The 16,213-nt window shown below is 50.3% G+C and overlaps 1 protein-coding gene across 11 annotated transcripts in view; it reads left to right on the top strand.

Moving 5' to 3' along the window:
• KTN1 (kinectin 1) overlaps positions 1-3,835 on the top strand; it is a 77,235-nt gene extending 73,400 nt beyond the window's left edge. For all 11 annotated transcript variants that reach the window (XM_063332385.1, XM_063332389.1, XM_063332390.1 and 8 more), the window contains 2 exons: positions 2,091-2,214; positions 3,323-3,835. In XM_063332385.1, the coding sequence (XP_063188455.1) occupies positions 2,091-2,214; positions 3,323-3,327 (129 nt within the window). In that variant the 3' untranslated portion in view covers positions 3,328-3,835. The remainder of the gene's footprint in view (positions 1-2,090; positions 2,215-3,322) is intronic.
• Positions 3,836-16,213: the final 12,378 nt, after the last annotated feature.

Consider the following 16,213-nt stretch of genomic DNA (forward strand, 5'->3'; position numbering starts at 1 on the left):
AGCTCCTGTCTTAGCCACTGGGTCTGTGATGGCAGGGGGTTCCCCACTACCATCCTCTTACTCTTCATCCCCAAGACACGCTTTCCCTTGAGTCACAGAGAGCATGGGGCTGGGGCACAGCAATGACTGCATAAGGCGGATTTTGCGCTCCTAGGTCAGCAGAAGCCACTGTGTGGCTGTGTTGAGCCCAAATCCATCAGTAGCTGGTCAGGATTGGCCGTGAGAGGGCTGGGGATGTCTGTAATTGATGAGTAAACACTGCCTGATAGAAGTGAAGCCACAAACCAGAAGGCGGGGAGGAAGGACAGAAGGGAGAGAAGAGCTCCTCCCAGAGACGAGGGCTGAGAGTGAATTGAAAGGCTCCTTCATTGCTTCTGCTCGTGATGGTTTCTACGCTAATGCACACACACTTTCATACCCAGCATTATTGGTCAGTGCCGCCATTCATTCATTTGCTGGGATGCTAATTGCATTTGCCTTTCCACTTTCATCAGTCTGGATGAGATTGCTAAGCGAAGTCTTAGTCTTGACCGACCTGATTTTCTACTTTAATAAGGGTAAAAGAGGTTAAGGCTACTCTAATACAGATTCCCAATGATTTTTTTACAGTAGAAAAATTGTTTACCGGTTGCACTTAAGTAAGAGCTTTGCAATATATTGCTTTGTTCTCTTGCCTGAGCCCAAAGTAGTTTCCGTAATGGTGCAGGTGGTTGAGTTTGATTTACTGCCCGCTCTGCGTTAGTAGCGAGGCTTGCGGCATTTCCATCCAAATGGGAGCTGGGAAAGTGGCCCTCTCTGAACTCGCTCTAATTTCCCTGAAACTCCAGGGAGAGATTTGCAACAGCATTAGGCATCAGTCTCATTCTTTTAGTAAAACCACTTTTAGGTGGAGCGGAGTTGGCCAACGCTGAGCGCTTGCAAACACCTCTGTGCTCATATTGAGAATCAGGTACTTCGGTATTGCTGACTCCAAGGTGGATTTTGCGTATTTTTAGCTGCTAAATTGCAAAGGAAAACTCTCCGACGGGTTATCTGCACGGCTGTATTACGAGCTGAATAAAGAGTAGTAATGTGTTTTAGATGTGGAGTTCTTTGTATGTCTCTGGAGGAGCTAATCAATAAAGGTAATAAAACAGGGATTATATCCCTGTTAGCTCAGCGAGACTGGCTTTGGGGAGGGGGAAAGAGTCCGTTTCAAGTTGTGATGCTTCCCTATCAATAAACTGTTGAATTCCTTTAAAAAAAAAGCATTTATTTTTGTTTTAAAAAGCAAGCTCGTCATTTTCACCTCAGCACAGGAAAACAGTTTTTTAGCTCTCAGTAGCTTTATTTTTGCCTTTTCTCTGTGATGACTGGTCCTTAGACTGCTTCGTGAAGTCCTCATCCAAGTCTGGGTGTCTCTGGCAAGCAGGGATTTCACAAGGGCTTGCAGCGGAGGGTGGAGCTGTGGGGACAGCTGGTGGGCAAGCAGCCCATGTCCCCAGCCTGAACAGGAGCCACTGGTGCTGCGGTGTGGGTGGGGAAAGGTGTGTGTCTCCAGCCAGCTGTTTCAAATGGTTTCACAGCTGGAGCTGCCTTGTGTTGGGCATCGCATGCTGCTGAGGACACCATCCCACAGATCCACCTACAGACCGAGTCCTTGGTGGTCCCGCAGCCTTGTTGTTACAGCTGTGGGGGTCAGGAGTCATCCCTTCCGCTGTGCTTGGTCTGCGGAGTGAAGCACGTGCTCTTGTCTGCGTGGGGTTTTCAGATGGGCTCCTGGCGACCCGGGCCAATAACTTTTTCTGGGGATATGAGTACAATTCCTGGAAGCAGCGAGTAAGCGGAGGCCTGGGCAGGGAGGATGGGAGCTGGAGGTCAGGGATGCTCTCACTGCCATTCAGCCTGTACAGGTAATTCCCTGGAATGGGAAACAGCTTCTTGACTTTGAACTGTGTTCTCTTTAAATGTGGCCATAACCTTCTGACTTACAAGAATTGTTCCCATCTGCGCAGCGAGTTGTAATTTTATACGGAGGATCTAATTCTAGGCTTTCTTGGTAATTAGATTGTAAATGAGTTTTTAATGATTTTTTTTTTTTCTTCTTCCAGGAATTGACTGATAAAAGACTAAATGTGGCGGTGAATCTTAACCAGGATGTAGGTCATCTCAAGAAGCTGCTCGTGTCAGTAAGCCAAATGCTGTCAAAGGGACGAGAACACTACCAGCTAGTAGGTAGGTGCGACTGGTGGCCGCCTGGTTGAACAGGGTGGATGTCAGGAAGGACACTGGTCTGTGATGGCAGGACCCCGTTCAGATTTAACAAGTCAGGTGTCAAAATCTGAGACTTTCAGTGTGCAGATCATCAAAAGCTTCTAGTAGGCAGTGGATTTGTTCCTCTCCGGATACATACTTCAGTTACCTGGGACTAATTTCACATTCCCATGTCCCTCTCTAGGCACGTAACTCTCTATCCCTCCCTTCCACTGCCTCTGCTTCATGCAGCAGGTTTCCCAAAGTTTTGTTCTCCCAGTGCCTTGTTTCCTTCATCCCGGTTCCACGAGCAAAATGTCTACACTTCTATGCTCTGACTGTGTTGGGATGGAGGATATAAAGTGTCCCACTGGGCTTTCGCTGAGTTACGGGCAATGGCTTGCTGTGGTCACGGGGATATGAGTATCTGTAGCATCAGTCTGGCATGAACTCTTCATCCAATTATAGACAACACAAACAAGGCTTTTATTTTAATATACAGCCAACTTGGAAACCTGGGCCTTTGTGGTTGACTGCATCATTCTGATAAACTTCTTAAATGACCCAAAGTTAGCTAACGGTTGGATAAACTGGAGATGCTAAACTTTCTCAGGAAGCAGATGCAGCTTGTGAGCGGGGTCTGAAGACAGGTTGGGAGCTGTGCCATTTGGGGGGCAGCAAAGCCTTGGCACTGAACGAGCTGCTACAAGAAGTGTCAGAACTTCCCCTCGTCTACTGAGGATGGGGACTTGGGTTTTTTTCCCTAATTTAGGTATTATTTTTTTTTTTTTCTGTTCCTGCCTCTGCATGGGCGGCACAAGCTGGTCTTAAGGCCGGTAATATGGTGTTGGTGGTGGGGTGAGGCCAGTCTGGTGGGACGGGCTCGGTGCAGATGGGAGGAAGGTGTTGGCTCTGCCTTGGCCTCTGCTCTTGGAGGCTGCTCTTGCTCAGCTGCCACCACCCTGTCTCGTTCCCCTGGGCTTCGTTGCAGGCCGGTACTAACGAAGAGGCTGGCAAGGCACAGATTTGCTTGAACAACTGCCCTTTGGAAACGGCTCGGCTGACCCGGCGTTTTGTGTTTCTCTTGCAGAATGAAGTCACGGGGGAATCGTTAATTTGAGGATAGCAGAAGGCATTGTATTATATTTTGCCAAATTAAAGCCTTATTTATGTTTTCACCCTTTCTACTTCGTCAGAAACACTGAACAGAGTTTTGTCTTTTCTAATCCTTGTTAGACTACTGATTTAAAGAAAAAACCCCAACTCTGTAGACACCTCCAGAGTTTAGTTTTATAATAAAAACGAACCTGTTTGGATAATTAGACCTTTACATTCCTGGAGAGACAGTAAACACATAATCTTTTATCTTATTTTGCTCAATAAAACTTGTTCAGAAAACTCCAACGTGGTAAAGTCACCAATGGGATATAACATTTTAATACTGATGTTGTACACTGTTTTACTTAATTACATTTTTGGGATTAGCTGCCTCTGACTTCAACCTCAAGTAAACACTCCTTTTTTTTTTTTTTCCTTTTTTTTTTTTTGGTTGCTAATGTAATCAGTTTTTGTAATGGTGTCAGCAAATAAAGGGATGCTATTATTCAAGGTGTTCCTGCTCTCTTCTTTGAACTGAATGGGGATGACTCGGGTGAGATTTCCACCTCTCCCTTCCCTGAAACGAACATCAGGCTGTACTTGGTTTTGGGCAGAGGAGGAGGCACAAGCTTGAGAAGCAGCAAATTGGGGTGCTTGCAAGCTTCAGAGCAAGTCTTTCTTTTGAAGAAAAGGCGCTAAGGTTTTAAAAAGCCCACAAGAATTCCCCAGAAAACCATCAGGCGAACTGTGGTTCCATGTCGTGTAATGTCTTTGGGGAAAAATTGGGGAGTAGACGGGAGAGGAACAGTTAGAAACGTGGGTTTGGATGGCAAAGCCAGCTTTTGTGGGGGTGTTGGCCACCACCGGCATGCCAAGTATCTCTGTTTGCCCTGGACCTGCCTCCTGGATGGGAATCTGTGGTGGAAGGAGGTTTGGGGTGGGTTGGATGCTCTGTTACTGGGGGCTTCATTGGGAACAAACCTGGGGAGGGACATTGGGATGGGGCTTTTTCGGGGGATGTGGGGTGATGAGGTGGCCCTCCTCTGCTTTGGGTTTTTAAGTGTCTCTTAGGGGAACCCTTCAGTTCTGTAGAAGATTCTCCAGTAAGGAAGGTGAGATGTTCCTGGGCTCTTGATAATACTTGAGGACATGATTTGTCTGAGGGAAGGCAACAAAACAGGGGCCAAAGTGGTAAAATGGTTCAGACTGCTCACTCTGAGTTTTTCATGCTCACCTTTGTGGGATTTTTTGGTTAATATTCTTTTGTCATCCACCCCTCTTGAGCAGCCAGCCAGGAGGTGAAGAATGGACCCAGTGGTTTCCTGGGTGATGCAAGCCCTGCTGAGGGCTGTGAAATAGCTCAGAAGAGGGAGAGAAAAGTGAAAAACCCATGTTTCATCACAAAAGCTACCCTTGGGTTTCAACAGTCGCCGTTAAAGCTGTCATGTTCCTTGGAGATGTTATTTCATGGAGTAAAAACTCAAATGCTGTTAGTCTAACTGTTTTATAGGTGAAGTAGAAAGCATTTCTAGTGCCAGGGACATCTCCTGCAACTAGATCTAAGGAAAACCTGAACCCTGGAGGATCTCCACACTTGCCCAGGTTATGGTTGGAGGCTGATCCTTTGGCAGATGTCGAGAGACCTATTTTTTTGGGTAAGTAGCAGCTTAATGGATCTGTGAAGATTTGACTGGAAACTATTTATGAACATAACCCACGAGCTTCAGTGGTGGGAGTTTGGGCTGGGAGTGTTGTGGTGTTGCTCTGATGGCAACATCCTGCCCATCTGGAGAGTCTTCATGGCCACCCTGGCTGGGAAGCTCCTCCTCTTTGAAGCTCTGTCACTCAGTAAAATGCCTGGTGGTGGAGGCAGGTGCTGCCTATGGTGGTCGTGTGGGAGAGCAGACTGAGTTTCTGCTGTTGTATCCGTGTTCTGGTGTGTGGTTGGGTGGAAGCTCAACCTTCTCCTAGATCAGATACTCTCCTTTGGCTCCCCCATGCATGTGGGTCTGGGCTGTGTGATTTGCTCCTCTCCTTTGCCCTTATGGATAAGAGCAATGGACAGCAGGGAATCTTCACAAGGAACTGTTTCCCATCCTCCCTGGGCTCACCAGGTCACAATGCTTCCAGGATCTGTGGATAACTGGTCTAGGGGTGCTCGGGGCCTTCCTGCATGTTGTCTTGCTGTGTGCGTTGCTGGTTGGAGATCACACAGAGATGGGCACCAGTGGATTCCCTCCATTGTGGACCTCCTTCCCTGTGTTCAGGTGGGGCAGTTCCTTTGGCAGACCCTGAGAAAGCTGGTGGTGAGACAGGGGTTGCACAGGTACCAAGTGGGGCAGGGTCGGTTTGCCTGTGTCTGTCCCCAGTGTGGTGCCACGAAGGCAGAGCAGGTTGGGGAGCTGCTGTGTTCATCCCGCCTCCCTTCCAACTGCTCAGCTGGAACTTGGCGCTGGCAATGTCCCAATGAAAACTGGGGTCTCCCGGTGAAGGGGTGTCTCTTTTTCCTAAAAAACCCACGGGTTTTCAAATGCTGATGGTGCCTCATTTAAGGAAGAAATGCTCCTGGAAGGGAAGGCAGTGCCTGGAGCGTGTCTGGGTGCAACCTTTGGAGAAGCAAAGGTGGGGTGAGCATGGAGATAGAAATCTGTGTCTCCGGGCTCTTGATTTTCTGTGGGGTTAAGCTGCGGAGCAAGGGCTGACGGTGCTGCTGCAGTGCTTAGTTTGAAAGGGAGAGGTTTGCAGCATCATTCCCTTTCTCAGCAGAAATCCTCACAGGAGAGGATGCGAGACCTTTCATTTTGAAATTTAAGTGCAGGTTTTTTATTTTGCTTTAGGAGACGTACGGAGGCGTTGCAGGCAGCTGTAAAAAGATCCCCTGAACAGCCCAGCTGAGCAAACCCTAATCCCCTCTCTGAAGGGTGAAGAGAGGTTAGGATGGTTCCCCTGGAGCCGGTGGGAAGGGGAATGGATGCTGTTCCATCTTGGTGTCCTCTCTAGCCCTTGGTAAAATGCGGCTGCTGGGAGTCGTCTCTGAAATTTGGAAGGCTTTAGCTTGCTGATTGGGTCACTAAGAAATCCCTCCTGCCCTGAGCATCTGCTGCGATGAAGCGTAAAGACCGGAAAAAAACAACCGTATGTGTGTGGGGAGCTGATTCATCAAAACAAAGGTAGAGCTGGTACGTGCGCGTTGTCCCAGCCCCACCGCGAGCCTCCGCTTCTCCGCAGACCTTCAGCCCTTGGTTTCCAGCCTGGTCGGGAGCCGCGGCAGGAGGCAGCTTGGGCTCTGCCCGCGCTAGAGGGAGACAATAGCTAATGGATACAGGGATGCTTTTCTTGGAAAAAGCCCAAACGGAGATGTTCGGATGCTGGCGATGGGTATTATTTATTTATTTAATTGCGAGGCCGGCGTGATTGGCGCTGGGCGAAGCTGTGCGCTGTAAGCTGCCTGCGGTGCGGTGCTGGCTGTCGGGCGTTGCTGGGCCCGATTTCTCCTGCAAAATGGGGTTCTTGCTTTCTGCTCTTTACCAGCCCCTTCCAAAGGGAAACGAGAAACGCGGGGGGAGGCTCTGAGCCGTCTGTTTACTCCCGCTGAAGTTGTGCTGCCTCTTCGTCCTCCCTAAGCAGGAACCTCCCACCCTTCCCCAGCTGTTCCCAGCAGACGCCAGCAGCACGTTGTTCATGTCATAGCTGCCGGTGGGTTTTCTCGGGCAATGACTCACCCGGCTATTTATTATCGTGATTAAAAAAGAAATCTCATGCAACTTTAATTCAACCCCGAATAATTCAAATGATTTTGCCGCAAAACCCCTTTGCGGCGGCGCAGCTGTGTTTTCTCCCCAGGGCTCCTGGTGCCATGGGGCTGTTGGGGGTCCCTGCCACCATGGTCCCAGTGTCCCCCTTGCCTGGTGTGTGACCTTGGCCCTTTTCGGCAGCACTTGCAGTGCCCTTCGCAGTCAGATGGGAATTTCTTTGAATCATATGCTGGTCACCGAGGCTCTTGCCTGGCTGGTTTTGGCAGGGCTCTGCCTTTCGCCTTGGACAGGGGGGTTGTACTGGGGGGTTCTTCTGCAGATCTTGGCGGAAGCTGTGAGCAGGGAGAGCTGCTGCTGGCCAGGTAGGAGTTTAAGGAAGCACCCAGGAGGGGAGAAACACCATTTCTGCCTGCTTCGTCGGCTAAACTTAGCCAGGATGCAAAGTCAGGAGGCAGTCCAAATCCAAGGTGAGGACGGCACAGTGCAGGAGCTTCCCTTCATCGCCTGGGCCCTTTGATATACTCAGATTTGTTTGGTTAAATGTCATCTTCCAGCAAATTCTTCTCCATGGGTTCAGAACACTCGTGTCCTGGCTGGAGAGGAAAGGTCTTACGGAGAAAGAGCCTCTGACAACGCTATGGGATGCTCAGTCTCCAAAAACTTTAAAAATGAAATGGAGATAGCTTGAATGCTGGAAAAGTAGTAATTTTCTTCCACCTGTTTCTGGAGATCTAGCTTGCTCTGACAAATCCCTGTGGCTCCCCTGCAGCAGTGTCCTGTGGTGGCGAGAGAGGAGTGATGGGTGCTCGATGGAGGGAGGTTTAGCCAAGTGTCTTCATGGAGGGCATCTTCTTTCCTGGACTTGCTTAAAATAAGCCTGGACTAGCTTCCTGAAGGTATGAATGATGCTGGTTTTGCTGAGAGCTCTGCCTGTCGCAGGGGCAGGACTAGAGACCTGAGAAGTGGCCTCAGCCTGTCGGAGCTTCATCTGGATCTTGTCCTCTGTGAGACTCCGCCAAAGCAAACGGGTCAGTAAAGGCCTTGAGGAGTTTTCAAAGCCTACATGTAAGACCAGGAGTACAGGGACAACCCATGGGAATGCCAGGACTTGCTCTGGTGATCACTGGAGAAGGTTGCCTGTGGTGTGTCCCCTTCCAAAACCACCTCTCCTTGTTCTCAGCCACCAGCCGTTCCCCCAAACCATGTGCACGTTGCCAAACCAGTGACAAAACCCTTGCGAGGGGCAGGTGTCACCTTCATCCCTGGGCTCAGCAGCTGGGAGAGAAATCATGCCAGCCTGATGGAATGGGTTTTTTTCCCCCCAAATTGTTTCCCCAAAACCAATTTCTCTCTCTTTTTTTTTTTTTTTTTTTTCTTTTTTCTTCCTGGAAGAAACAAAAACCAGAGTCAGGACCAAAGAACTCCCCTTTGTGTTTTTTACTCAGGGTGGGGCTCTTTTAAAGAAAAGTCAATTGGAAACCATTGTAAATGAAAAATTACTCTGCCAAAACACCTAAACCATCCCCAAGCCTTCTAAAAATTGAATTGCCCTTTTTCAGTTGGTAGAGGAGGAAAAAAGTTACATATTTCTTTTTTTTTTTTTTTTTCCCCCTCATTCCAGTCTGGTGTTCTTCCTAGGAAAGAAAACAAAATACCTTCCTTCCGAAATACCCGCAATGACGATTTGTAACAGCTTGGGAAGAGTTTTGCCATACAACCCGAGCCCGGCAGATATGATGAGCGTTTTCCTCTTTCTGCCTGTCTCCATCATTCACGGAGATGAGGGAATGTCCTGCTCCCCACCGCCTTTGCTGGGCACCTCCCGCCTGTTGGGTGTCAGCGCTGGCATGTGGCGTCGGGACACTTCAGCAGACGTCCAGGAGAAACCGTGGTCCTTCTGGGGTGGATCAGGTGGGATGCGACTCAGATCTGTACAAAAGACTGATTATTTTTACACTTTTATTTTTGCCAAGTATATATTTGGGAAGGTCCCGAGGCCCTTGCCCGAAGGGAGTCTGTTTTGATCTCCCCTGTGCTCGGGGATGGACACGGGTTGTGCTTTCGGCTGGAGCATCCTCAGTGCCACCTGCACGTGGCTCCTCGATGGCTGATCTCAGCTTCCTGCGGGGAGGCTTCTATTTTTGGAGCGCTTGCACCTAAAAATACATCTCCAGGCGCCTGGGGAAGCTGGCTCTGCATGGCTGAGGAGCTAATTAAACTGGGGGGAAACTTGGGCCTTTGAGCAGGGCCTGTTCCATGTTGCAGAAGATGGTGGGGTTTTTCCCCCCCCCCTCCCTGTTTTTGCAAAGATTCTTCTTGCACCGCAGGGGCAAAGGCCAGATGTTTACCCTTCCTCTGCAGGACGGGCAGGCTCACATCCCGGGTGCTTGGGCATTAACGCTTGCTTTTGTGCAGCTTTGCCCCCCCTCAAACCCCAAAACTTCATTCTCAGCCCCACTGCAACTATCACATGACTCCACAAGCAGCACTGGCCCCAACCCCCTTCTGTGCTCAGCTGGACAAGGGATGGGGACCAGGCAGACAGCTCACGCTGTAATAAAGATCATCCTGTTAATTTTTAGAGATCTAAGGTTAGTATCCAGCTCAAATGTGCTGGGAGGTCCCGGTGGGCTTTTGCTTTCCGGCTGGCCATCAGCAATTCTTTCTATTGACAAAGTCACCATCAAATACATCGTTGGATGCTTAAGATTCAGCTGGACAGGGTGCCGGGCCATCTTGTCTAGACAGTGCTTTTGCCAAGAAAGGTTGGACCAGGTCATCCTTGAGGTCCCTTCCAACCTGGTATTCTGTGATTCCGTGAAATACAGCTGTGGGTCCTGTTGATATCTCTCTGTGGGACCAAAAGCCATGAGATGGATGGGGACCTGGGGAGGCCCATGGGCTTTACTCTCATGATGTTCTTGGCAGAAGAACATCTTAAAGCACGGAGAAGGAATAGCCTGAGCCCATTTTGAAGCTTATATTCAGACCCAGACATGTTTCTACGGTACGTTAATGTTGCCTGGGGCCATTCTTGAAGGCCTGATCTCTTGCTTAAGCAAATAGGCTTGTCCTAATCCAGCCCTATTGAAAACAACCTGAGCTGCATCAGGCGTTGGGATATAATTCTTTAAAATCAATAAATATTTCAGGAGCAGTGGGAGCGGGTTCGTATCAGCAACGCCGGTCCTGGCTGGTCATTATTAATGCAATGGATGCAGTTGTAAATCGGGTGAGGAAACACAACAGCCGAAATCTCACGTGCTGCTTCCCCCGCAGCCTCGCTGGGTGTTCAGCAAGTCTGACTGGGGGACCAGCAGCCTTCAACCAGTTGTTACATGTGGCAAAAAAATAGTTGTTTTGCAAGTTCCCCAGTTTATATCCTTTGTCCGTGGTTTTATACAGCAGGACTTTGACTCCTCAACAGTAAGTTGTCTCCTATAGGATGGTTTTCCTAAATCTCCAGCTTGCTCCTGCAGTGGAGTGATAGTCTTGGATTAAGGAGACTGTGCTGGTGGCTGTACTGACAGTAGCAGGATCTGTCCCTGTTCCCAACCCAGCAGAGCATTTCGTAACCGTGAGCTTCACGTTTCCCCAGATGAGATAAGGAGAAACTGATACCTCCCTCCTCTCAAAGCGCTTTTGCTACCTGCTGAGGAAAACCAGCAAGAGCAACCTGGCGCTGGCGCGGGGGGAGCACGCAGCTCCTCCCTTTAATAAGTGTTTGTAGGGAGAATGCCTGAAAACATGACTTCTGGGGAAGGCAAACGTCTCTCTATGTGTGTGTGTATATGTGTATAATACATATATTTGTTTTATTCTATATATTTCATATATTATGTCTATTTTTTATATATATATATACATGCCCATCCTTCACCTCCTCTTTCCCCCTGCTTTGCTGGGGAGGGCGGCTGGGTTCCGTGCTGATTTTGGGTGGAAACGGGGCCAGTGCGTGGTTTTGCTGCTGTGTCCCTGAGCGACGTGCGGCAGAGTGCTCTCGCTCTGGCTCTCTGCCCGCCTGATGAGAGGTGTCTTGCGAAGAGCTTCGCAGCGCACAGGTGTATTTTAAACACACGTATTCGTGTTGCTGCCAGGCGCCTGGGGGCCGGAGGGGCTGAACAGGCAGAAAGACAAACCCTCCCCGAGTTTTCTTTGCTCTCGGATTCCTGTTGTTGCCAGTTGGGGCGAGTTGATCGTAAATCTTGCGGTATTTGATGGGTTTTTGGCAGGTCTGTGTTTGCAGGGTTGTGTAACCGGTGTCTCGTCTCCTTTTGGAAGCTGAAGGGATTTCATCCCGTATAGCTGGGTAAAGGGGAAAATGCTACGGACTAAGATGAGGAGAGGGGTCCTGCCGTGACTATGTTTTAAGCACATCTTGTGCCAACTGGGGCTTTGATCTGATATATATACACACACACATATATATATATACACACACACATGTATATACATCATATATACAAACGCATCATCTGTGAGCCCCCACCTGCAGTGCTGCCTCCAGCTCTGGAGCCCTCAGCACAGGAAGGACACGGAGCTGTTGGAGCGGGGCCAGAGGAGGCCCCGGAGATGCTGGGAGGGCTGGAGCCCCTCTGCTGTGAGGACAGGCTGAGAGAGTTGGGGGGGTTCAGCCTGGAGAAGAGAAGGCTCTGGGGAGACCTTAGAGCCCCTTCCAGTCCCTAAAGGGGCTCCAGGAAAGCTGAGGAGGGACTCTGGATCAGGGAGGGGAGCCACAGGACAAGGGGGAATGGCTTTAAATTATCAGACTAGATCTAAGGATGAGATTTTTTTATGCTGAGGGTGGTGAGACACTGGCCCAGGTTGCCCAGAGAGGTGGGAGATGCCCCATGCTTTGAGCAACATGATCTAGTTGAAGGTGTCCCTGCCCATGGCAGGGGGTTGGACTAACTAGATGGACTTTAACCTTCCAACCTTTCCATCCAACCTTAACCACCAAGCCCTTCCCACCCAAACCATTCTGTGATTCTCTGATATATGTATGTATTTAACCCGTAAGGCAAGGAGCGCTATTTCCTAATTGGCAGTTAACGCTGCCCAAGGATGGCTAAATTCAAACACAGGGGTGTTTTTTTTTCTTACTTTTTCCGGAACATCTGTGTTACAGGCTCACCTTTTACAACCTAAATCCACATTTCAGGATCAGCCTTTGCTGTTGTCTCGGCTCTCCTGGCCCCGTGGCCAGCAATAGGCTGCTGTAACAGGACCCAGCATTAATGCGAGGGCTACTCTTAATTACGGGAGCCGCTGTTTATCTCTGTGTCTCTGTTTCCGAGCTGGCTGTTGTCGGCAGCAGAGGGGGGGGGTCTCTTCTTAATAAGCTGCGTGTGTGCCACAGCAGTGATATATTGATGTATTTTTAATAAATATTCTCTTTTAAAGGGCCACATATGTATTCTCTGCTAATCCGCTCATTACAAGATGGCAGGGCGGCTCCGAGGTCCGTAAGCGTGTGCCTGGCAAAGCCCGTTTTCGTATTCATCGCTGGTGCATTAGATCTTGTACTTCCTGAAGGGGAGAAATGATGAGAGTAATAAAGGCTAGCTGTGCTAATTATTGTCATCCTTGAAGTTTAGAGGATGGAGGTGCACCGCCTCAATTAAGGAAAAAATGGGGAGCGATAACCCAGTAATAGAAAAACCTTTCACTAATCACTCCCTCTGGAAAGGGGAGGTTCCTCCTCCGCTTCCCCCTGTCCCCCGTCGCTAGACACCTTCGTTAGGAGGGAATAATAGTGAGAGAAAGGGGGATTACGTGTTGGGGGCACTCTGCAGTGGTGGGAGGTGATGGTGGGGGGGATCCTTCTTAGGAGAAACCCTTCCATCGCTGGGCATCGTGCCGGGACGGGTGCAGCGGCGAGGAGGTAGGACTGCGTCATTTTGCTGTCCAAGCCGGAGCGGAGTGGGCGCCGCTTGTTCACGGAGCCAACCTGAAGTCAGCGGGCTGGGAAGGCGCGTCAAACCTTCCTTTCAAGGTGTTTACCGTGCTCTCCCACTCGGGTCGCACGGGCTTTAATTTTGTTAAAATCTGATTAAAATATTCCGTTACCATTTGCTCACCGGCTGTGTAATAAACGCACTGTGTACATTGGGAGCAGGGTGATGGGTGTCTTATGAATCGGAGAAGACTGCTCGGATTAAAGCAGCTAAGCTTACGTAGACCAGCAACCACCCAGGCTTTGAGCTGCTGCATCCTGACTTTATTCAGTCTTCTCCTCTCATCTATTTTTTACCATTTTCATAATTTTTCTCCCACCAACCCCCCCCCCCCACTTTTACGTGAACGGCCCGAGTCTCTTCTTGTTGCTGTTGACTGGGGTGAATGAGGTATCCTGGAGGTAGGAAGACCTTCAAAACGGGCTGGTACTTGGCAGCAGAAAAGGTTCCCAACTATTTATGTGTGGTTCTTCTGTCCGTCATGGCTCACAATGGATCCCGTGTACTGGTCAATTAAAAATGCTGCACCTCAATTGCGCCATTTCCTACCTCCGTCTCCCAGAGCTGCAGCGTAGACACTTGAGCGAAGAGCATCTTAATTAATATCGTGCATCTGAAGTATTTACGTGTTGCACAGAGCAACGGTAGGGCCGGCGGTGTGTGTCCTGCCAGTTTTAAGCGGGGTTTGGATGATTCGCGTCTCTTCCTACCTGGCTTTAAGTTGCTTGGTTACCAGGCGCGGGAGCGAGCGGTGAAGGCGGCCTTGGTTTTGCAGGAGCCTTCTGGTCAGGTCTGGCTTGGAGATGAGGCAAGCCTGACCCTCCCTTGTGCCTTTCCCAGTCGTTTCCGCAACGAGGATAGAGATTTTCCTGGCCAGCAGCCCACCCTGGGGGCTGCTACAGCACATGTCTCCACAGAGCTCGTTTTGGGGGGGGCTGGGGCATGCCGCTGCTCGGGAGCCGGGTTGTCCCCCCCCTCCCCAATCCTCTCGGTTTGGGATGCTGCTGTGGGGGAAACCCAGGGCTGGGAAATCAAGTTCGCGGGGGTTACTAATAGCTGCTGATGTGGTCCAAGCCTGCACCCGAGGGTGATGCTCTGAGAGCCTTCGCCCCATCACTGCTCAACCTGGGCAGCAGCACGCGTCCTTTGTGGCTGCAGGGATGAAGTTTTGGCTGTATTTCTGTGGTTTTTGTGTGTTTGTTTTGTGGTTGTTTTTTTTTTTTTCCCCTCCTCTCACAGGCAAAGTGGGAGCCTGAAAGGGGAAGGATTTTGCCTCCTGTTCTCCTTTTCCGAGGGCGCTTAGCACTGGAGGAGGAGGTGGCGATGGAAATGAGTCATCCGTCTGGCAGGTCGCTTCTCCCCCTTCAGCGCTGCTCCCACGCAAGAAGGTGGTGGTTTTCCTCCTTCCTCATCAGGGGAAACAATAAAGCTGTCACAGCCCATGGTCTCCTGCAGCGTGAAGCCCCGGTTGCTTTCGGAGATGCCTTCACCGAGAGCAGGTGAGGACACTTTGGTGGGGGCCCTCCAGTGCCATTGCGTTGCTCCTGGCCCCAGGGAGATTGCTGGGTGGTTTGTGCTTCACCTAAGGGGGGAGGAAAAAAAAAAAAGGCTTTTCAGGCAGGGTGGGAACCAAAGCCCTCCAAGGCCTTTGCCCTGTCTCCAAAGCCACCACCGCAGGGCAGAGCCCAGGGGCTGGGTAGGGATGTCGCAGTGTTCTCCCAGCTGCAGTGACCTGCAGCGTGGGAAGTCCTGAGCCATGTCTGGTTGCCACCTATTTAATAACCACCCATCAGCTTAACCAGTCCCTCCCTGAGCCCACTTTGGTGTCCCGAGGCAAGGAGATGCACTGATTAAACACATGCGCTTGTAGGGATCCGTCGTTAAATCCCGTACAGCCGTCGGTCCTGTGTTTGCAACCCCAAATGTGAACAAAGCTCTCTAAAGCCGGCACGATTTGTTCCAGAAATTCCTAGCGTGTTTTAGCAGCTCCTGGGAAACTGATTTCATATTTAGTACAAATGTTTCCCCGGCCCCTGTGAGCAGAAGGCGAGCGAATGGCTCACGCAGCAGCTGCTGATGCTACAGCTGATTTTTAGCCCTAAATTCGGCATCTCTGAGCAAAGGAGCAGAACCTGCCTGAAGGCTTCAGCTCCACGACTTCCCTGTGGGAGGGTTTGATTTGGGCGAGCGAGTGCTGCTCTTTTCCCTGGGGGGAGCTGGGTTCAGACACCGCTCTGGGTCCTAAGGAGTTTGAAGCAGGTTGTTGTTAGCAGATGCCGAGAAATCAGATTTACCATCTCCTTGGGGATCATGTGTGCCACTTAATCAGTTGTCCCAGTGATTATAGGTGTTGGGTGAAGCAGCAAAGCCTGGTGGCTTTTCGTAAGCTATTGGAGAGCCCTCCAAAGGGCTACGCATGGGGGAAGAGACGCCATGGGATGGGTGGTGCTGCAGCTGGTCTGAGGATACCTGGCTTTGGAAGAAGCCGAGGCAGTTCCTTCGTGGTCCTTTGTGTCTTCAGGACAAGTGGTTGTCACTCAAGGATTTTGGGAAGTGAAGTCTTTCAGAAGTTGGGGGAACGTGGAAGAGGGGAGGCTGGCGGTAGGTTCAGGTGGTGCAATAGTCCCGTTTGGACTCAGGGAATGGAAATAAGGTGGGTCTCCGTCCTCCCATGTGTGGGAGCAATGAGGAGGAACATTGGCTTTCCTTCAGCTGTTGACTGGTGGTGGTTTTCCTTGGCCACATCCTGGAATTTGGTAGCACTTTGTGGTTGGTGCCTGGCTGTGACCGATGGCAGAGATGTCACCCACACGAGAAAGAAGGGGCAGGCAGAGGGGTATGGTGGGCTCTGCGGAGGGGACTAGGGCTGCAAGGTGACTTGATAGAAACATGAGTCACACACAACTCCAGCAAGCCCAGGATACTGCTCAGGCTGCTGTAAGAGATGTTCTTGGCTGTTGTTTTTCTTTGATTTCCCCAGGATCTTCTTTGGTGTAACCCCAGCCCTGTGTGAAGACAATATTTCTACTGTCAGTGATGGCTTCTCTCGTTCAATTTAGGCCTAAGCTTCCCCAGGACGTGAGCTGGTGTCTCCCACCTTTATCCCCATGGCCCTTGTTTGGGGCAGCGGTAGGTGCCTCTTCCTGCCCTGGATGCTGCTGGGCCTCCTGG

Source organism: Chroicocephalus ridibundus, chromosome 4 (genome assembly GCF_963924245.1).
Source record: "Chroicocephalus ridibundus chromosome 4, bChrRid1.1, whole genome shotgun sequence".
NCBI lineage: Eukaryota > Metazoa > Chordata > Aves > Charadriiformes > Laridae > Chroicocephalus > Chroicocephalus ridibundus.